The 21,315-nt window shown below is 38.8% G+C and overlaps 2 protein-coding genes across 7 annotated transcripts in view; both read left to right on the plus strand.

Annotated features, from left to right (window-relative positions):
- Positions 1–17,076, plus strand: part of dennd5a (DENN/MADD domain containing 5A) — a 31,751-nt gene extending 14,675 nt beyond the window's left edge. For 2 of the 4 annotated variants that reach the window (XM_015405297.1, XM_015405298.1), the window contains 20 exons: positions 1,871–2,058; positions 2,624–2,932; positions 4,989–5,204; positions 5,336–5,570; positions 5,755–5,844; positions 6,866–7,016; positions 7,086–7,179; positions 7,901–8,032; positions 8,503–8,655; positions 8,760–8,844; positions 8,933–9,020; positions 10,574–10,702; positions 11,191–11,312; positions 11,397–11,542; positions 13,147–13,265; positions 13,351–13,532; positions 13,748–13,830; positions 14,412–14,535; positions 15,326–15,494; positions 15,586–17,076. In XM_015405297.1, coding sequence (XP_015260783.1) covers positions 1,871–2,058; positions 2,624–2,932; positions 4,989–5,204; positions 5,336–5,570; positions 5,755–5,844; positions 6,866–7,016; positions 7,086–7,179; positions 7,901–8,032; positions 8,503–8,655; positions 8,760–8,844; positions 8,933–9,020; positions 10,574–10,702; positions 11,191–11,312; positions 11,397–11,542; positions 13,147–13,265; positions 13,351–13,532; positions 13,748–13,830; positions 14,412–14,535; positions 15,326–15,494; positions 15,586–15,769 — 2,999 coding nt within the window. In that variant the 3' untranslated portion in view covers positions 15,770–17,076. The remainder of the gene's footprint in view (positions 1–1,870; positions 2,059–2,623; positions 2,933–4,988; positions 5,205–5,335; positions 5,571–5,754; positions 5,845–6,865; positions 7,017–7,085; positions 7,180–7,900; positions 8,033–8,502; positions 8,656–8,759; positions 8,845–8,932; positions 9,021–10,573; positions 10,703–11,190; positions 11,313–11,396; positions 11,543–13,146; positions 13,266–13,350; positions 13,533–13,747; positions 13,831–14,411; positions 14,536–15,325; positions 15,495–15,585) is intronic. The other 2 variants (XM_015405299.1, XM_015405300.1) reach the window with 2 other exon arrangements.
- Positions 17,077–17,958: 882 nt separating this feature from the next.
- LOC107105178 (protein FAM60A-like) lies at positions 17,959–21,300 on the plus strand. Of its 3 annotated transcripts, none has more exons than XM_015405293.1 (6): positions 17,959–18,108; positions 19,125–19,293; positions 19,391–19,490; positions 19,594–19,708; positions 20,712–20,865; positions 20,998–21,300. In XM_015405293.1, the coding sequence occupies exons 2-6, from the start codon at positions 19,166–19,168 to the stop codon at positions 21,158–21,160; spliced, it is 660 nt and encodes a 219-aa protein (XP_015260779.1). In that variant the 5' UTR covers positions 17,959–18,108; positions 19,125–19,165; the 3' UTR covers positions 21,161–21,300. The 3 variants fall into 3 exon arrangements, with proteins under 3 accessions (XP_015260779.1, XP_015260781.1, XP_015260780.1); XM_015405295.1 differs by having other exon boundaries at positions 20,715–20,865; XM_015405294.1 differs by lacking the exon at positions 17,959–18,108 and adding an exon at positions 18,243–18,741.
- Positions 21,301–21,315: the final 15 nt, after the last annotated feature.

Consider the following 21,315-nt stretch of genomic DNA (forward strand, 5'->3'; position numbering starts at 1 on the left):
ATCTGACCTGGCTGGATGTTTTAACGCACAAATGTAGACTCTTGAGAATCACAGCAATAAAAATGGCTGCAGATGTTCCCCCTCATCCTCAGCACAGATGGCACACAATCATTAGGTAATAAGGTCCTATTTTTCATTTCAACTTACAGAACTTAGGTCTAATTTTATTATTTTAAAAGTTCAGCTGCATGTATCTGGACCTGTGGTATTGGTTTCTTCTGATTTCTCTAAGGACGACATTCTGGTCTGACAGAATCACTCTTTATTTCCGGAGAATAAGACAAAGGATTTAACTTTGCCTTTTTAAATCTTTTTTTTTTTCCCCTGTTAATGAAATCAAAAATACTTTAATTTCTCAGATTTCTGCTCTGTCACATCTGCACTGAGGGAGTCAATAGTTGGCAGCAGGACTTGACTTCCAAAACTAGAATCTGCTCTCATTTAGGTCAGCTGCAAAATATTTAAGTCATGCAGCTTTTTAAGTAGTCTCCTGTTCTTATGGCCTACTTTAAAAGGGGGTTGGCTGATGTTAGTATGCTTGTCCCTATCCTGGGAAAGGCATTGTGCTTGAGGATCACTTATGAACCAGCATATAGCCAAAAGTAGCAATGGCATTTCTCCTGGCACCATAAGAGGAGAGGCAGAGCTGCACAGTAGGTGTTGGGTGGGATTGGGCAGGAATGCAGACCAGAAGGACTGCACACATATTTGCTTGTATAACCTTTGACTGAGGCGTGAAGTCCTGGTGGAGGAATTTCAAGTCGAGCAGCTGGGGAGCTGGATGCAGCTGTGTCACGCTTCAGTGTCTTCATTCTCCAGGGAGGCAATGGGGGGTGACACCTTAGAGAAAGAAGAAACCAAAACTGGTGCTTTATCAGTTTGGTTTATTTTAAGGGTGACAATAGTTTGCATTAATTCTAGCACCACAGCATGTTTTTTATTTCAGTTTGTAATATTTAGAAATCCCTTTTTTAAACGCTCTAGTTTAACAATAAATGCAGACTTTCCTTTTATCACAGAGTTCTAATATGGCTTTAAAAGTTGTTAATTGCTGTAGAGATGAACACTTTTACATTTATCTGGTTTTTCTGGGGGTGTTTCTCATTAAGGACTGTGTTACTTAAAAAATGTACTGCAGGTTCTTAGAGGTGTTGGTCCTTAATCAAACCTTTAAAAAATAACAAGACTCTTCTCCACTTAACTCGAAAATACTATCAGATAACATTAATTTACTGACAGAACAAACAGACTTGTAGTTTTTCTTTAGCTCATCTTTGGAAACATTTATAAAATATGCACTTTATATTAGCCTTGTCATTTGAGCAATGTTAAAGAAGTCCCTCAAGTGGAGTATTGTTTCAGTATTTAATGATCATCCAATGCAAATGTTTACATTCATATCCCTTTGACTGCCATCCCGGGAACTTTCTTTAAGACCGTTGTAAATCTGCAGTCATTCGGTTGCACAACAAATACAAGTTATTTAGCTTCCTGTCAGCTCTTGTTAGTTTAATTTGTCTCTGCAGGATGCAGTCTTTGCTCCAGAAAATTCCTACAGATATGCATCAGACTATGTTGAAAATAATTTCTTTGAACTGGAGCTCATTTTTGTCAGCAGTTTTTGTTTTGTTTTGTGGTGGGTTTTTTTTTTTATCCTTCATCAGCTGATGAGCCTTAATGATCCTCAGCTGATCTGACATCTGATTTAATCAGGCGTCTGTTTTGTGTTGGTTAGCAGAGATTCTTTTAGTTTTAGGAATTATGTATTCCATCAGTTTGGGTTTACCTTTGTGTTTCACAAGCAAGTCAGACATTAAACTGATAATATGATTAAAGAATGTGTATTTCTGCTTTTTTGTGTGTGAAACAGATTACCAGAGGCTGATGACTGTGGCGGAGAGCATCACGGCCCTCATGTTCCCCTTCCAGTGGCAGCATGTCTATGTTCCCATTCTGCCCGCTTCCCTCCTGCATTTCCTGGACGCTCCGGTGCCGTACCTGATGGGCCTACACTCAAACGGGCAGGATGACCGCACAAAGCTGGAGCTGCCACAGGAGGTGGGACAAATGCCCACACACACATACAGTCTGTGTAGTAAATGTTCTTTTCATTCTGTTGATGTTTAGAAGTAAAGTTTGTTTTCATTGAGTTGAACTAACTTAAGCAAACTGGGGACTCTTAAATGGACTTTTCTGGATTAACAACAGAACTACATTTCCTGTACTACTTCTAGGTCTTGATGTTTCTTCATCTAACTCCTCACCTGTCTAGGTTGTTAAGCTACTTTGAGGTGTTTGGTTACTGCAGATAATTAGACCCTGATCCCGTTTCTTTTTAACTCTCATGTCCCCACAGTATACCGCCATTTTTTAAGTCAGTCGGCTTAGTAGTGGTTTGGTTCTGCTTTTTTTTTCTTTTTTTTTTTGTCCACCTTGGTTGAAGACATAACCATAATATCAGATGTGGATTCAGTTAACAAGCAGAACCTTTTACCAAACAGCTTTTGGTATTTCCAGTTTTAACAGCACTAGTTTAATACCTTTAATTATTGTAAAGATGATACATTGTTTTTTTATGATATTTCTAACTTCGATTGTTGTTTTTTTTATCTCCCCCCCCCAGGCTAACTTGTGTTTCGTGGACATTGATAATCAGTTCATTGAACTGCCAGAGGAGCTGCCGCAGTTTCCCAACAAGCTGGAGTTCATCCAGGAGATCTCAGAGGTGCTCATGTCCTTTGGCGTGTCTCCAGAGGGAAACGTTCACTCCAGCAACAGCCAGGCCAGGTACACCTTCCGATCTGTCGACATGGTGTCCGACAACCGCAACGGCAACCTGGGGCTACCTCTCAGCTCTTACCCGCTGAGGGAGAACGAGACCATCGCCCGGCTACAGGCGCTGGTCAAGAGGACCGGGATCAGCCTGGGGAAGGTGAGGACTGATGAATTAGAGATGGTCAGCTCAGATGGTCATTTAACATGTAGGGAGAGTTCATTTTTAATGAAGGATCTTTGATCCAACAGTGTGACAGTCAGGGAACCTATTAGCTTACCAACATGGGAAATGTATATGGCTCAATATACGATATATCTGCCTTTCAAAGGGTTAGGATAACTCTGTTTGTTAAAATGGGTCATTGACAAATAAAAAGAACATTCACATTTTGCAGGCACAATTAACAACTCTCTATGTATTCTATGACATTACTTTAGACATAGTGACAAAAGTTTGTAGAACTTAAATCAGGTGGAATGAAGTTGGAAGAAAAAAGTCTCTATTGACTACTATCAACTATCTATCAATTACTGTTGACTCCACTAGGACAGAAATAATTAATTGATTTTGAAATAATTGTCATCTAATTTAGTAATAGATTGTTAACTGGAGTATAGAGACTGTAAAACAGGCATTTAGTGACAGAGCAACCCACTTAAAGCTGTAATCATGCCAAAATTGTAAAAGAAAAAAAAATTGTCTGCTCAATCCTGAACTCCTCAAGTGGAAAGTTTTAGGTTCACCTGGTTTAATGTAATAAAAAAAACATCTTTTCTAAGGAACCTTTGCTATCCGATTATTAATCGTTTCATTGGAAAAATAATCAACAGAATAGTTGATTTGCAAAATGATCGTTAGTTGCAGCCCTAGACTCTACAGATTACGGGAGAAAGCTCGACCCTCTATTGAACATCAACAGAACGACAACAACACTGCAGCTGTAGCAATGCCTGTTGCCTTCAATTCACATACATGATTTGAAGGAAAACATTTCATCACAATAATATCGTAAAGAAAATTGATTAACAAAGCAAGTCTTTTAAACGGACTGATTATGTTACTAAAGCTGGGTCACAGACTTCTTTTATAATTTCAGTGTCAGATATTTAATCTTGAACCTTTTGATGTTCGATGAATGATCAAAAAATAATCTACAAATTAATCGTTTACCAAAATAATCATTAATTGCAACACTAATCTCTGTGTGACATCTAATGCACTTATGTGTTAGCAGCAGCCATTAGCTCTGCCAGAATAGATTAGCCAATCATCTTTATATAGTTTGTCAGGTATGAGTTCCATCTGTTCTAATTCTTGCTAGACTCGCTACTAAGATCATTTAAAAATTAAATCAAATTAAAAAGAGTCATTTTGTGTTGTGAATAACTGTTTTATTCACTGCTCAGCCAGCTTGGACGCAATAATATGTTGTGATACTTTAAGATGTTTTTTGCCCAACCCGCTAGGGGAGGCAATATCTTATTTAATCAGATATTATTCGGATTGTCCTATATTGTTTATGAACACACGCCCTACTAGCTGTGTGTTAGAATAACAAATGAAAGCATAAATCGAGCTCAAATAATAATCAAAAAGATACTTCTGCACAAACATGGAATAAATTCACCACAACTTCTGTTCAAAATATAAGTTTATTAACAAAGATCATTCAGCTCCAAGTCAAACATATTTCAGTTAAAAAATCTTGACTGTAAACTAGTGAAACTCAACTAAACTGCTATGTAAAAAGAGGAAGGGAAACATAGTTGGAAAACATTCCACAGTTTAGTATGGATTTTTTTATGCGGCCCACACCAAGGAAATGGCTTTTCAGGAGACTTTCTCCTCCAGTCTGGCTGTGTAAGTTCTGAAACTCAGAGAAATGTGTTGCAAAATGTCTGTTTTAGAGACGGCTGTGGAGCCAGTTGGTTGAGAGGGGGTTGCAGAGCAGAAGAGAGGTCTCACAGCTGTTTTATGAGCAAAACCACACCCTCTTCTCCAGTGATCATGTTGAGATGAAACATGGACATTGCTTTTCAATGTCCAAAATGACTATCATGTTTATGGCACAACAGCTGACATTAATAAACCCAATGCAGCATATTTTGTCTGTTAGGAATCTTAATGGTGGTGCTGTTGCCTGTTTGTTTTAGCCTCCTTATTATTCTAGCATCTCTCATTTGGTGCTTTTATCAATGTTTCCTCAAAACAGTTGGAGGTGAGGGAGGATGCCAGCTGCAACAAAGATCCACGGGCTCAGTGTGACGAGGAAGAGCTAAAGATGCACCAGCTCAACATCCAGGTGCGTGAAGTCTTTGCCAACCGATTCACGCAGATGTTCGCCGACTACGAGGTGTTTGTCATCCAGCCGAGTCATGATAAAGAGTCCTGGTTCACCAACAGAGACCAGATGCAGAACTTCGACAAGGTATATTTTTCTTCTATGTCATGCAACAGAACAGAAGGGTGCATTTTTTTTCTCTTTAATGTGCAGTCTGCCTACTATTTAAAAAAAAAAACCATCCTGCTTGATTACCACTGTTTCGTGTTTGTGTGCAGGCCTCCTTCCTGTCTGATCAACCAGAGCCCTACCTGCCCTTCCTGTCACGTTTCCTTGAGACTCAGATGTTTGCCTCTTTCATCGATAGCAAAATTCTTTGTCACGATGATGAGGAAAAGGAGCACACGCTGAGGGTGTTCGATGGTCGCGTGGACAAGATCCGCATGCTGAACGTTCGCACACCGACGCTGCGGACCTCAATGTACCAAAAATGCACCAACATCGAAGAAGCTGGTAAGAAACGTAATGGTCAGTTTTAGGTTTGTGTGTCTGCATCGGGATAAGGCCACTTAATTCTAGATTGTTATTTTAGACAGTGTCAGATTTAAGAGATAGAAGTTATATAAATTATAAACGCTGTCTATTTTGCCGTCTGACTAGCGTTCATATTTGCTGTCATTCGCTGTCTTGTTTGCAGACGAGCCAATTAAAAAACGTTTTGAAAAAGCTGATTTTGTCGCTGCCGGACCGCAGGTTATTGGACTGAAGAAAAGCAAGACCAACGATCGTAATATTTGTTATTATTGCCTAAAACCTCCATGGGTGGCAGCTCTTTAACTGCGTATGCAATTTAATCGGTCGTAAACTTAGAGGATGCGTTGGGATCCTTTCTTTTTATGTAACAGAATAAACTCACCTTTTCATGTCTTCCACTTACAAAACCTGAAAGTTTGTGTTTACTTTAACACTATTACAGTTACAGATGTGGGATTTCTGCAAGGTCATGTCAGCAATGCACAGATTTAAAGAAAAGTTTGAATAAGATCTGCTTAAGGTTTAACAACTTTATAGATCTCCGTGTTTGATTGCATCTAACTTGTTGATGAATAACAAACTTTTTGTTTTCTTTTCAGGGATATTAATGTGTTTGCAGCCTCCACCTTTCTTTAGATTTCAAAGCTTTCATGCTGGGATCTTCCACCTTTTTATGTCACCTTATCCTCTTTCAAGTCCTTTAGATATTAAGAAACATCCTCATTGACATATATGTCTCTTTCCCTCATGGTTCCTTTAGTTTCATGCAGACCTAGTGTGGGTGTGCTGTTGATCAGCTGCCTTCTCTGCTTCCTTTGAGAACAAAGTTGATTCTCAGCCTTTTCTTCGGATGCTTCTTCTGGTTTTGTGGGCGTTTATTTTTTCAGATTCTTTTTGACAGATTTTCTTTGTTTAGATGCCAACTTGTTCTTATTTATGGCATTTCCGATTCTTTTTAACATGCATGAATACAATGAACATCAAATAATCTTTGATGGATAAATGGTGGGTAGAAAATAGCACAACCAGTTTAAATATCTTTATTGCAGCTTGGATAAATGCTACAGATTTCTTCCTGGGTGTAAGATGCTTGTAGGAATAAACACTTAATAAACCTAAATTTAGACTAAACTGTAGTAACATCAAGCATAGAAGTTTACAAAATGTATACTGATGTATGTTATTAGATACTGATCCATGCATATAGAGTACATGCTATTAGTCCATTGCAAGTAAAAAAAGATAAAAGCTGCATGTTTGATTGATGTGTGCAGAGAAAGCCATTGAGATGAGAGTGGCGAAGATCGACCATACCGCCCTGCATCCCCACCTGCTGGACATGAAGATCGGTCAGGGCCGCTACGAGCAGGGCTTCTTCCCCCGCCTGCAGTCAGACGTGCTCTCCACGGGACCAACCAGCAATAAGTAGATACCTTTATGGCGATAACTTCTCATTTGATGATTCTTGAAACTAACCGGATGTTTGTGCCGCAGATGGGCTAAGAGAAGCGCTCCTGCTCAGTGGAGGAGGCGAGACCGACAGAAGCAGCATGCGGAGCACCTTTATTTGGACAATGACCAGAGAGAGGTAGGAGCTTTTTGGTTTATTCACGCCGTCATTCTGCCTAAACTTTTGTTAAAACATCTCTGTTTATGCATGACCCTTTAATCTGCTTCATCTTGCATCTCTGTCCTTTTGTCCAGTATGGATTCCTTTCTCCTTTTTTATCTGTTCTTTTATTTTATTTTATAAATGTTTTTGTTTGTTTTTTGTCTCCGTCTCTCTGCCTTCCTTGCACTCGCGGTCTCACACACTCTCAGCATGTGGAGTGTTTGTTTCCGGAGCCGCAGCTCCTGCTCTTTCTTGACTACTACTGGCTCTCGCAGTCCTTCAGGCCCTGTCTGAAGTCGGTGTCTGTGGACCTGGTATGTGATGGTGGACCACAGACCAAATGTGAAAGTCAACACCCTCTGCCTCTTAACCTTCAGCTGCTGATCTTTATCTGATCCTTTTTGTTTAATTTCTATATTTTCTGTTTTTATTTTTATTGCATGAGCTGCTTTCTAGATTTGAAATGTCTTGTAACTTGAAGGCTTCCAAGTTTTGCAGCTTTACAGACGAAGCACATTAGATTTAAACACTTATTCCAGCCCCAAAACTCTCCTGGTATTTTCTGTACCTCCTTTTTTTTGAAGTTGTTAAACAGCTGGTTTTGAATTGATTTTCGTAACCATTGTGGATCTCTCCATCTAAGTGTTTCTTACTTGTTGCCTGAATGTTTTTTGTTTGTTTTGTTTTTTTAAATCAGAAATACATCCAGGAAGCCCGAAACCTGGGAACCACCATCAGACAACCGAAGCTGTCCAACCTGTCGCCCTCCGTCATCGCTCAGACCAACTGGAAGTTTGTTGAAGGGCTGTTGAAGGAGTGCAGGAACAAGGTTTGACATCTCGTTTTACCCGTCACTGTTCAACCACATGATTTATCATCTAATAAAATTTTGAACGCGTTGTTTTTTTTTTTTCCTGAAATCCCTCACAATAGAAACGGGACCAAATGAGCTTAGCATAAAAATTTAAGGTTTTAGAGCAATCAAGACACATTACGCCATTTAAAGGTCCTTCATACATTATGGACTTGTTGAAGAAATCCTACAGGAGACGCCCATCTTCTTGAAATTTTCATGGAATTCTATTGAATTAGAGATACTCGCCTTTCCAAGGAAGGTTTACAGCCTTGGAAAATAAATAACTTCATCCCTTCGGGATCAATAAAGCATTTTTTTAATTAAATGTTGATCCAGCTTTGTTTTTGTAAAATTCTGTGGGTTTTTTTATGTAGAATTTTCTGTAGAATTAGTTGAGTTCTCTGAGCTCACATGAGTGTTTTTCCTTTCTGCTCTCTCTGCAGACGAAGCGCATGCTTGTAGAGAAGATGGGTCGGGAGGCTGTAGAGTTGGGTCACGGCGAGGTCAGCATTACGGGCGTTGAGGAGAACACCCTGATCGCGAGTCTCTGTGATCTGCTGGAAAGAATCTGGAGTCACGGGCTGCAGATTAAACAGGTGTGGGGAAAAAAATGTTATTGTCACAATCGTTGAATACCAGGAGAGAACTGATTTAAAATGTGCGCCTTTAGGCTAAAGGGTGTTCTTTTTTCTTCTTCTAGGGTAAATCAGCCTTATGGTCCCACCTCCTGCATTATCAGGACAGCAAAGAGAAGAATGCCACTCCAGGCGGGTTGGGACCTCCAGGTAAATGCTCAATCTTATTCCTTTGAACAAATCCAATGGACTTACAGAAAGGTGTCACTTTTATAGCTGTCCTTACTTGTTTTGGCAGGCTTCATTCACGACACGGAGCGGAGGAAATCTGACGGCGGTGGATCAGCCATGCCCCCTCTGAGGATCTCACTGATTCAGGACATGAGGTGAAAAACCTTTTGTTAAATAGAAACCTCTAAACATGCATAGGCCTTTTAAACCACCGATCAGAGCAGTTTGGTAGAGGAATGCTGCCCCCTTGTGGTAGAATTTTAACCCGACGCGTAGCTGAAAAACAAGTGGAAGCTCAAGCAGTAGTTTGATTCTAATAATTTAGCAAATATACAAAGTTAATGATTTATACTTCAGATATTTGTCTGACTTGCTTGTGAAACTCAATGCAGAAAAATGTCCTCCTGCCTCTTAAAATGTGTCCAATGCCTGAAGTTCTGATTTTCACTTGAAATCAGTACATGTTAGGTCCTTATAGTATTTGCAGAGATCTTTATTTCCTTGCAGTTGAATAAATCCATCAAATAAAGGCTGCTTAAATCACTTTTGTAAATCCCTTATAAATTGTAATTTTAGACAAGAAATAATTCCAAAAAACATGAATACAACAGGTTCCATTTTTACTTTGCTGTTGTTTATTGTGAGGTGTGAACTTCCTAAAAAGATTAAGCTCTTTTCAAATCCATATGTAGTTAATCATAATATATGGTTGTAATTTGATTAAGATGGTAGACATACATAGTCCCATCAGCGAGCCCAAATAAGATTTTTATTTTTGCTTGAAATGATCACAATGAACTTGAGCTTTTCAGGGAGAAATTGAATAACATTGCTGTGAAATATCCAAGGTAGGACAAAGATGGAAAGGTTGACACGCATTTTAATCACTGATTTTCCCAGACAGACTAAATATGACAAGATCATTGTTTTTATGAACAGACCAATAATCTTTTCTGAGCCACTGGTAGCTCCTTTGTCAGGGTGAGTGACTGCAGACCTCACCGCCTGATCATTCATAAAAGCTGCCAGAGGTGGAGGGCGGGGTCTTACATGCAGGAGACACAGGGTGAGCGTGTGTGGAACAGCGAGTTACTTCCAGCCTAGTTACTCTGCCTGACCGAGTCTGACCGAGAATAATAAGTAAGGGGGGGGGGTCATCTCAGTGCACAGCCATGCAGCTCTACTATTATGTTATAAATGCATCCTTCTTCACCTTGGAGTGCATATCTGACTGCATTAGCATAAGCATCCCTAAATAACAGCAAATACTGCAGGGTTCAATGTTTCCATTTCAAAAGATTACTAGCAAGGTTTGGGTTTATAATGTTTTCCTCTGCTGCCATGGAGACGGGGAGCAGAGAAATGTGGGTTACTCGGCGTGAGACGGCGGGATTGGTGTGAAAGGTGGATGTGGCGTGCATACGGCACAGGTGGAGTGGAAGGGAATCTGTCTGGACATCAGAGACATGATAGTGGCTGGAAGCTATCTCAGAGGACCGGCTTTCACATTAAGGGAATTGCTGAGGTTGAAACGCAGGCTGCTGTTGTGAGGGGAATTGTTGTTCTCGGATTCACTGCAGGTCGTTTGGAGAAATTTAAATAAAGACACAACAGATTTTTATCAAGTTCTTTCTTTTATCCAGAATAAAAAACCTGTGAGCAGAAATGTGTGCATTTCTCACCAGTGGATCTGTGATTACACCTGCAGACACATCCAGAATATCGGTGAGATCAAGACTGATGTGGGCAAGGCCAGAGCCTGGGTCCGCCTCTCCATGGAGAAGAAGCTCCTTTCCAGACACTTGAAGCAGCTCTTGTCAGACCACGAGCTAACAAAGTGAGCAAAACGACCATCCTATATTGTTCATTACATGAAAAGCTGCATTAATGGCATCATACAGCTGGAAGGGAAACTTTCTGCCCCTCATTTTCACCTTTGATCTTTCCCTGTCTGTGCAGGAATGTATGTTTTAAGTTGGAAATGCAGATGCTGTCCTATAAAGCCATTTATAATACATCGCTTCTGGAACTGCACAGCTTCATATTGTAGTTCAGACTGCATGAATAATTTAAAACCTTCTTTATAATTAATATGTTGGTGACAAATGGAAAGGCAGACAGAAATTACCCTAACTATAGTGTTACCTTTCTCCTTAAACCTCAACATGTTGTGTTTATAGAAGGATTTTTTTTGTTTTTGTTTATTGAACTTTGTCAGGTGGAAAATGTTTCTGTTGCAACAAATAACACCAATTTAATTTATTTAGTCAATGCAAGGTTTTGTTTTTTGTTTTTTTTTCATTAATCTTTGTTGTTGCATTTCAGAAAACTGTACAAGCGTTACGCCTTCCTCAGATGTGACGATGAGAAGGAGCAGTTCCTCTACCACCTGTTATCCTTTAATGCCGTCGATTACTTTTGCTTCACCAACGTCTTCACTACGATCAGTAAGTGCTGCTTCCATATTTAACCTATTTGTATGGTGAAGGTTTGAGGCTCCAGGATAACATTTCCCTCCTCTCTGCCTGCAGTGATCCCTTACCATGTGGTGATTGTTCCCAGCAAAAAGCTAGGCGGCTCCATGTTCACAGCCAACCCCTGGGTGTGTGTTTCTGGGGAGCTGTCAGAAACTGGAGTTTTGCAAGTACCCAGAAACACTTTGGAGATCACTTTTGAGGTTGGTGTTAAAGAGATGATCCCCTATTAAACCAAACATTGGTCTTCTTTTTCTTAACACTGCAAAAAGAAAAGAAAAAAAGAAATCTAAATAAGTATTTTTTTCTTAAAATAAGTGCATTTTTTCTTGAATTTATGAGGTAAGTGAGACACTTCACCAATGGAAAAAGACGATTTACAATTAAAATATGAGAAAAAGTTTAATTGTCTTATTTTAATTGCATATTATCTAATTATCTTATTTTAAGAGTAAAAATACTAATTCCATTGGCAAATTATTTACCTGATCAAATTCAGAATGAATACACTTAATTTAAGGAATTTTTACTTATTTCTAAGTCGTTTTTGCAGTGTACCATACTTTTACTTTTCCTGAGGAGCGCTGTTCCTTAAATCAGGACACAGGTGTTTATTTTTTCCTTTTTAGTGTGAGTCTTATTCTTGTTTTTAAACTACCCACTGATACCCTGCAGCAAAGCTCTGCAAAGACAGTAATATATTTTAATTTCTCACATCAAAACTGTTTCATCAAAATTTTGTAATTAAGCCAATTATTATTCTTTTTTTTTTTTATTTATTTATGTTTTTGTACAACTCATCCGAGTTGGATCTTTAATAAAATTGAGATTTAATCTAGGCGCCAGTAGATCAGCTGTCCTTTGGTGTCTGCTTCTGTTTATATGCATGCAGAGCCTGATCATTCAGGCTGGATCCTAACGTAACCCTAGCTTAATATTACCACAGCAGCTGCAAAATAAAGCAGAAGACATTATGCATCCAGGGATGTATTGAGCCTGACTTTGAAACTGCTGAAACAAGACCTAACCCTAAATTACCATCGCATCCGACTCCGGTGTGCAGCAAAGCCCAGAGGAACTCCCAAGGAGCATAAATAAAAGCCAGTGATTAAAGTTAAAACTGCTGCAGATTTTGTATTGGTTTTTTCATATTTGCATTAATTATACTCCACAGTGGCTGAGTTCAGTGAATCCTGATATCCTACATGTGCTGCTCATTTTTTATTACCCAAGTTAAAGTTTTAAAAATAAAGATGTTGTGATTGTTGCTTCCTAGTTAGATTTCTGTAAATTGGACTGTACTTCGATGTCCAAAGTCCACTTTACCAGCTATCAATGCTGTCATTTATTATAACAGCGGAGCTGCAGAGTTCACAGCTGAGCGGTGTGGATGCAGTGAAAATTGGGGGAATATGACCCTGGGATGAGGTGGCAGTGACATCTTTCCCCACCTCACATTTCCCTGCCAACTCCGCTCTGCAACTACCTTCCTCACAAGCCTAACAGCTGCTACTATTAGCTGCTACTCAGAAGATTATTCTTAGAGATGGCGTCACGGATGCCATCATTGCTCTCTGTAAATGTGGTGATAATATGATGAAAGCATAGAAAGTGATAAAGACTTTATGCGTGATTTTAACATTAGTGGACTTGAAAATCGTGTTATTAAAAAGGAAAGCTTTGATGTTTTTATGAGTAATCTAGATTTTTTTTTTGGTGGCGCGGGGTTGTCATGTTTTCTGTTTTATTGGTGATTTTTGTATCATTTTTTTCCTTTAATATCAACGGGTTTCCCCTTTTGTCTTAGTGTCAGAACCTCGGAAAACTAACTACAGTGCAGATGGGCCACGATAACTCAGGACTGTACGCCAAGTGGCTTGTGGAGTGCGTCGTGGTCCGTAACGAGATCACTGGGCACACCTACAAGTAAGTAACCATTCACAGCCAAAAAACTAGGAACAGGTTGAAAAGATGATCTTCTTTGTAATCAGCACCCTGGGCTTGATGTTAGGTTTCCATGTGGCCGCTGGTTGGGGAAAGGCGTGGATGATGGAAGTCTGGAGAGAATACTTGTTGGGGAGCTGATGACCCCCACCACGGAGAACGACGAGAGGATGTGCCGCACACCACCTATGCAGCAATCTCCTGGGATGATGAGGAGATTTGTTACCATCTCACCAAGCAGCAAACCAAGTAAGTTAATCATCCTCATAACTCCTATTTGACCATTTATTAAACACTTGTTTTCTTCTGCTGAGTTGAATTAATCTGGTATTGTAAGCCACAGTGCCATATCCAATCTTCACATCCGCACCAGTTAAAGAAGAAAAAAAATAAATTGATGAAAAACAAAATGAAATGATGGCGATTGTGCTTTTTTTTTCTTTCTTTTTTTCCTCCCCTTTCAGAGTTAAACACAGGCCAGATCCAGGAGGGGGTGGGAGAGGCCATCAATGGGATTGTGAAGCACTTCCACAAACCGGAGAAGGAGGTGAGAGACGAGCAGTCTAGACAAGCCTGAACACGTAGTTCTATTATTTATCAGAAATGAAGAAAAACATGCCAGTCCCACAACGCCTTCAGTTACTCTGATATTTATTTAATTTTTTTTTTTAACTTCTTTTTGTTTACTACCTCAGTGATTCCAAAAATCCCCCACTAATAATTACAGTGTACTTGGGGAGGTTTAGTAAATATCTTCAATTAAAAGGAGATGTTACATGAGGATTATTGAGGAGCATCTTGATTATAGGGTTTATATCAACAAAGGACCTTTATGGATAAAGCCCCTTTATTCGTACTCCACCTTTTTCAGCAGAACAAAGCAGCTTGTTGAGAACTGAAAGTGTCTAAATCTTTCACTACATCCAGATTACTTCTGCAGTCATTTGTTGCATTTATGTTTCACCAAGTTGGATTTTTAGAAACCTTAAACACACCTCCTCGTGTAAAATATATGGTTTTATATTGCAATACATTGGGTCGTAATGAATTGACTTTTGAATTAAAGTGAAGGGGCATGCTTTGTTCTCTAAATCCTCTCCAACTTCATGCCCTTTGTGCCCTCCACAGAGGGGCAGCCTGACTCTGCTGCTGTGCGGGGAGTACGGTCTCGTCTGGGCTCTAGAGCAAGTTTTCCTGCACGGTTTCAAGTCCCCTCGACTTTTCAAGAACATCTTCATCTGGGACTTTTTGGGTAGGAACTTCAGCTTTCTAGAAACCTGCATCAAAAGGCTGTTATTAACGGAAACAAAATGAAAAAATTTGAAGCTGACAAAATGAGAAGAAAACGGCAGAGAAAAACAACAAAATGCATTTAAAATACATTCAATAAAACAAAACCTTACATTTGGGAAATAACCCCCTTCAGAAAATAATATGGTATTCAACATTTCAAAAATAAATGTTTTCTAAATTAACTTTAAATCGGGCTTCATATTTACTATTTTATTTTAAATTTTTATTTTATTAGGGGCTTTTAGTTTATATTTTTATAGTCTTTTAATTTTTGGTTTTATTTATTTGTGAAATGTTGCTATTGATTGTAAAAACATTTTCCTTACAAGTAATGGCAGCTGAGGTAAACTATAACATGTAATTTATTTACTGGTTTCAAAGCGTTTTTATAGGTTGTTGTTTTTTTAGTATATTGACCTGACCATGGCTTCATAGTCCAGTTAAAATACCATGAAGCTCTCCTCTGTCTACAATAAGTGTTTTAAAAATTTCTATTTTTTATAAGCATTTTTTTTGTCTGGTAATTTTCTATTAGATGCTATTTTGTTTTGATAATTTAACCATTCTCGCTGCAGCTGAATGATATTTGAAAAGGTCTGACTAAACCCCTCAAAGTAACAAATGAGTTAGGGTTTGTGTAAAACAGACTCTGCAAAACAATAGATTAAGCAACAGCTAAAAATGGGTTGGTTATATATCTGGATGTTTGTGCAGCGAGTAACGGTGTTTATATGTTTATCGTTGAACAGAGAAGGCTCAAGTATACTTTGAAAGTGCTGAACAACGGGAGGCGACTCCAGATGAAAACTGGCAAACCAGAGTGCGCCACTTCTGTCGATTCATGCGGGCCATCAACAGCACGTCGAGAAACATCGGCAAGGACGGAAAGTTCCAGATGCTCGTCTGTCTGGGAGCAAGGTGGGGCACTGGATGGAAACAAGAATGCTTGTTTCTTTTTCTGGCTTATTCAAAGGTGTTTCGTTGACTCTGTTTTTTCGTTTTTTTGAAGGGACCATTTGCTGCATCACTGGATCGCTCTGCTCGCAGATTGTCCAATCACCTCCCAGATGTACGAGGACGTTGCACTGATTAAGGACCGCTCACTGGTAAACTCCCTGATCCGAGTGCTGCAGACTCTGCAGGAGTTTAACATTACCCTGGAGGCTTCATTAATCAAAGGCGTTGGCATCTGAAACCAAACCACTGTCTTCATCAGTCGTACCCAAAAAGGAATATCACTGAGGACCACTAAGAAGAAAAAGGAATAAATGAACATTTTTTATGCAGGAGCAGACTTGAACAAAGAACACTTTCTGGCTTAATAAAGCTACTTTCACATTTGCCATATGTTAAGTGCAATGAGCCTTTCAAGATTTGTTATTTTTATCCTGGATGGTGATAACGATGCCATTAGATGTTAAAGAATTATGTTTTCTATTATGGACCATGGTTTTCACAATGAGGGTTGACCTTGTGCTCTAATGTTTTACTGAAAGCTCAATATTTTCATTGTTGCCGTGACTCGATGACAGCAGTTATATTTAAGGGAAAGCTAGGATTAAAACTGTTAATATATTTTGAGATAAAACAGTATTATTTTGTTAAATCAGTGACGTTGCTTGCTCTGTTGTCAAATCTGATTTTTAAATGTCATAATGCAGAGTTTAAAGCAAACGGTGTAGAAGTATGCTTTATAAGTATGCGTATGGCAGGGTGACTCATGGAGACATAAGGGAATTTAAGTTTGAGTCTTTCCCAGGCAAACATACATACATGTATGTATGCAAATTTCTACATGGAACGCCTTCACCTGAAGAAAAGGTCATCCTAGCATGATGAGACTATGCGGCTCTAGCCTGTGCCCAGTCACAAACGGTATGATCAACTGGATTCGGGAAGATCAAACCTAGTCTTGTGCTCTAAGAGATGCTTGACACTGTTATTTTTGCAAAGTGGTTCACAACTTCAGCCTTCAGTGTATATACCTCCCAGCAGCCCTTTCATATTACCATCATTGCAGCCCTTACACTACATGTACTCTGTTCTTCTAACTACAATCTGATGAAAGGAGTCGTTCCAGTGCTGACTTCTGACCTCCTAATAATTGTGTGAAGAGCTCAAAGGACTGTTTTTATTTCCACACCCTTGATCCTAATTTTTATTTTATTTTTGTCACCATGGTTTCTGGCTATGCAATACCCACAAGAGAAAGACTGCGATTTTACTGTTCTCTCCCCATCCACATAGAGATTAACTTTTAACTTGCAGAAAAAGAGTTTTGACCAACTTCTTTTTGTGTGCCAATGGCTTCTGGTATGACTGTGTTGTACTCATCTGTGTACGACCCATATGAGCATCTTGGGAGATATATATTTTTCTTTTCCAATACAGTTGTACATTTATCAACATACTTGTGTAGTGTTTACTAAGTGAGCAACCATGTACAGTGTAAAAAAAAATATTAAGAATAAAGCATCTGTAAAGTATTTTTCTGGAATTGTTTTCTTTAAGAAAGTACTTTACGTTTGGCGAATCTGCGGTTGCCCTTTGTGTTCAATTACTTACTTGGTGATTCTGTAGCTGCCTGCAAAGTTTCCTCAATAACAACTCATTTTGTTCATTGTAAGTTACAAAAAGGAAGAGCTTATTTCTTATTAGACTTATAAGTTTTGGTCTGAGAGAAATATGCTTGATAAACTGTTTGTGCTCGAGTAGCTATATACTGGAAATCTTTTTATCTACAATGAATGAAAAGAAAGAAGCAGAATAGTCACTGTGGCTCTGTGCGGAGAAAAAAATGTGTTTTTATGCACAACTATTTTTTGACATACAGCTGTTTTAACTATGTGCCAACATATCTACTTTTTTATTCATTTGTAAGTGTATTATAATTTGAAATGTGTGCTTAAGCTTTCTAAGAATTGGTTTTACGGGCCCTAAATGATTAAAACATAAAATATGAGGCTGCTTTGTTGAATTTTGGGGCTGTTTGAATCCAGCTATTTGCCGTAATTTAACTTAAGCGACCAAAATACTGCTAAATAAGTGTCTAGCAATAGCTAATTAGCACCTGTATCTTTGAATGTGACATCACTTGTAGCAATTTAACTTTAGAGGCGTTTATGAGCAGTTATACTATCCGGTTAATGTGCTTCCTCAGCTGTGAAAAGGTAAACAAAGTCGTTCGCGCCATGTCGGACTGCTGTTTTTCTTTGAACACTTGGACCAGGGGGATTATGGGACTTTGAGTTCATAACGGGGTCCTCCTCCAATCAGATGCCCGCGTATTTTTCCACTTATTCACTACGCCTCCCATCATTCATGTTATCTTGAGAGTGAGACGGGGCGGCGGTGATTGGTCGAGACTAGGTTCAAACCCAACGGTTACACTCCTAATATGGTCTGTATCCGCTCACCCTTTCATTCCAGCTTTTTATGCAAAGCACATTCTAATGACCAGCTGTATGCAGCAGTAGTAAGAGCATGCGCAGTGAGTGAAAAGAAGACGGCGAAGATTCAAAGTTTTTGTTCAGTAAGTACACTCTTATTTTCTTTTTACACGGTTTACACTAGTTTGACTTTAACAATTTTGTTATACTCTGACCGCGTGGTGACGTTGTAAGGTTCAGGTAACCTGACGTGTGTGTCCGGCGTGTTTGTGGCGTTAAATGTGGAAAGACTCCTGTCGACAATGGGATAACGTGGAAGTGAACGAGAGCGTGGCCTCGACGGCTAGCAGTTATGCTAACAGCTAACAACAATGAGCCATATTTGGCGCACTCGCAGGCGAAAAGTTTGAATTTAAAGGGGAAGAGGATGTCCACCTTAACTTTGCGATTCTTAATAAAGAGTAAAGCGCGCACACGAAGCGCGTCCAAATCGTAGCCGTTGTTCAGGTTATTTAATATCGCGGTAGCTTTTTGTCTTTGATTTCAGAAAGTGCAGCTGCCCGCTTTTTGTTTAGGGCAGCCGCTGCATATAGACCTGCCGCTTAACGACGTCTCGCTGCAGATACATCCACTGTCTCTAAACGTGGGGATTTAGCCGCTTCTTTTGTTTATGTGCACATTTGTGTCGAAAATTAACGCTCTTTTTTAATTACTGTAATCGCGCTCCAGTAGGATCCCGCTGACTACTTTTTAAGTTACGATCCTTGTTGAGACACGTGAGTTTTATTAACCCGATATAAAGTTCATATTTTTATAGCGTAAACTGATCTTATAACTGCGTATTACTGCCATTGTTTTGTGTTTTGGTTTAGTTTGACCGTAAATTCGGCGGTAAAGTAAAACTAAAGTGGCATTTTTTTAATTCTTAAAAAAAAGTGTTGTGTCTTTAGATATTTTTGAGCTTTTTAACCTTTAAAAGCTCACTTAAAGAAGTGTAATGTGTGCTCTAAGGATTCATGAATGGCTGAGAAATGTTTGCAGTTTATTTGTGTGTCTACGGACCGCCCCCTTCCCAATAGCAACTGTCTGCAGACATCTGAACTGACTTTAAAACTGCGAGCGCTGCAGCGATCACACGCCTCTTCTTTTTACCTTCCAGGTGTTTTCTTTCATTGGCACGCGCTCACCAACAGATTCAGGATGTTTGGCTTTCATAAGTCAAAGATCTACCGCAGTAATGAAGGCTGTTGCATTTGTAAAACCAAGTCCTCCAGCTCACGCTTCACGGACAGCAGCAGATATGAGGAGACCTTCAAGATGTGCTTTGGGTAAAACCTTTTATTCATTTTATATGATGGAATTGGAGCTCTATGATCATTTCCTACAGTTCACAGACCATTATCTGACTTTGTGTGTCGATTTAAGGCTGTCTGAAGATCGTGTTGGAGACATTTGCAATGCATGTGTGCTGCTGGTGAAGAGATGGAAGAAGCTGCCTCATGGCTCCAAGAAGAACTGGAATCATGTAAGTGAAATGTCTTCTGCTTAGTCCATGATGTGGTAACGCTGTTCTGTGTTTTCAGGCATGAGTTTAAGTTTTGTTGCTGGATTAAATTGCTTCTCTTCAGGTGGTGGATGCCAGAGCTGGTCCGGGTTTTAAGGTGACAAAGCCCAAGAAGATAAAAAACAGTGATGGAAAGAAAAAGAGCAAGCTGAAGAAGCTTCATAAGTTTAAGAGACAAAGTGAGTGGTTAAAACATGGATACTACCATTTGAAGATTTATTTATTTATTTCAGACATACAAGTATATAATTAGGACAGTATATGTCCATATAACCTAAACAGTCTAAAAAAGGGTGTATTGGCAGAATCCAATGCCCACCCTCCAAAGCCAATTTACATTGGACTAAAAAGCAAAAGATAAAAATATGGCTACCGTTTATAATGCATACCAGTGTATGATTTTAGGAAAAATTATTATTCTACAATAATATTTTTTATGAAAAAGAGAGAAAAATCCTGGACTTTTATTTGCATTTTGGGAAGAATAAATGTTCAAAATTATTGTTTAATTGTTTCCTTATAGCTCTGATGCTCCTTTTGATAATTCTCCAATATTTGCTTCTATGCTTTGCAGGATATGCTACCTGTTAAACATTTTTTACATTCAGGAAAAAAAATCAGAAATGGTAATTTTAGAGTTCTGTAGAATTGTTTTAAAAGCTATGTACATTTCCTGACAAAACAATTTGCCAAATCAGTGCTTTTTAAGGTTTAATTTGGATCTCCTCAGACTTTAAGAGTAATCTCTAGCAGCATCTAGTGGCTAATATTGATATCTCATGAAATATATCTAGTTTTTGGTGTTTCCAATTCAGTCGCCATGTACTTGTTACCTTGTGGAGACAAGTACATGGGGACCAGTGGTCCCAATGCATAGTTCTCTTTTTGTGTTGATGGGATTAGACTACGGTGTGCATTTAGGTTTAGTTTAGGCTCAAATATGTGTTGTTAATGGTTTGGGTTAGGCTAAAGAAATTAATGGAATTCAATTGAAATCCTCTGTTAGGATAGTAGGACAAATGTATAAATGTAAATTTTTTTTAAATACATAATTATAAAATGAAAAGGTCGCAAAGTGACGGGTCTAATCATAATAGTTATTAATTTTTTTTTCTTCCCCAAAATAATTATTTCTCTAGTTGTTCATTAAAAATGTTTTTATTTGTGTTTTACATTTTTAAGCAGACTCTGATGCTCACAGCACGACCTCCAGCATGTCTCCTGCCCAGTCTCCCAGTCACAGCAACCAGTCAGATGATGGTTCAGACATCGAATCCAAACAAAGACGTTCATCTCCTTCAATCTTTTCCTTCCTGGATCGTTCTTACTGGAAGAGGTAAGACTTCTTACAACCCTTTTTATTTAAAAAAAAAAAAAATATATATATATATATATATATATATATATATATATAAAATCTGAATAGTCAAAATAAAAGCAAACAAATCTTTTATCTTCCTTCATTAAGACAAAAGGTGTGCTGTGGAATTATCTACAAAGGTCGGTTTGGAGAAGTGATTATTGATCCCCGACTTTTCAAGCCTTGCTGCAGCTCAAAAAAACCGAAGACACCATCACAGGTGCCCACACTCCAGCCGCAGCTCCCAGAGGATTTGAAAGAAACTTGGTGAATTGTTTAGTCAGACCTCCCTCTCATTTATGGGGCTATCCATGGCATCCCCCTGGATTTGTCTCCAGTGGCAGACCTCATTTTCATTCCCCCTTAGATCAGTTAATGTCCTCCTTTGCTATATTCATTTTGTATGTTTTTTTTGTTTTTTTTTTT

This window comes from Cyprinodon variegatus, unplaced genomic scaffold (assembly GCF_000732505.1).
Source record: "Cyprinodon variegatus isolate N-32 unplaced genomic scaffold, C_variegatus-1.0 Scaffold2120, whole genome shotgun sequence".
NCBI classification, from domain to species: Eukaryota; Metazoa; Chordata; class Actinopteri; order Cyprinodontiformes; family Cyprinodontidae; genus Cyprinodon; species Cyprinodon variegatus.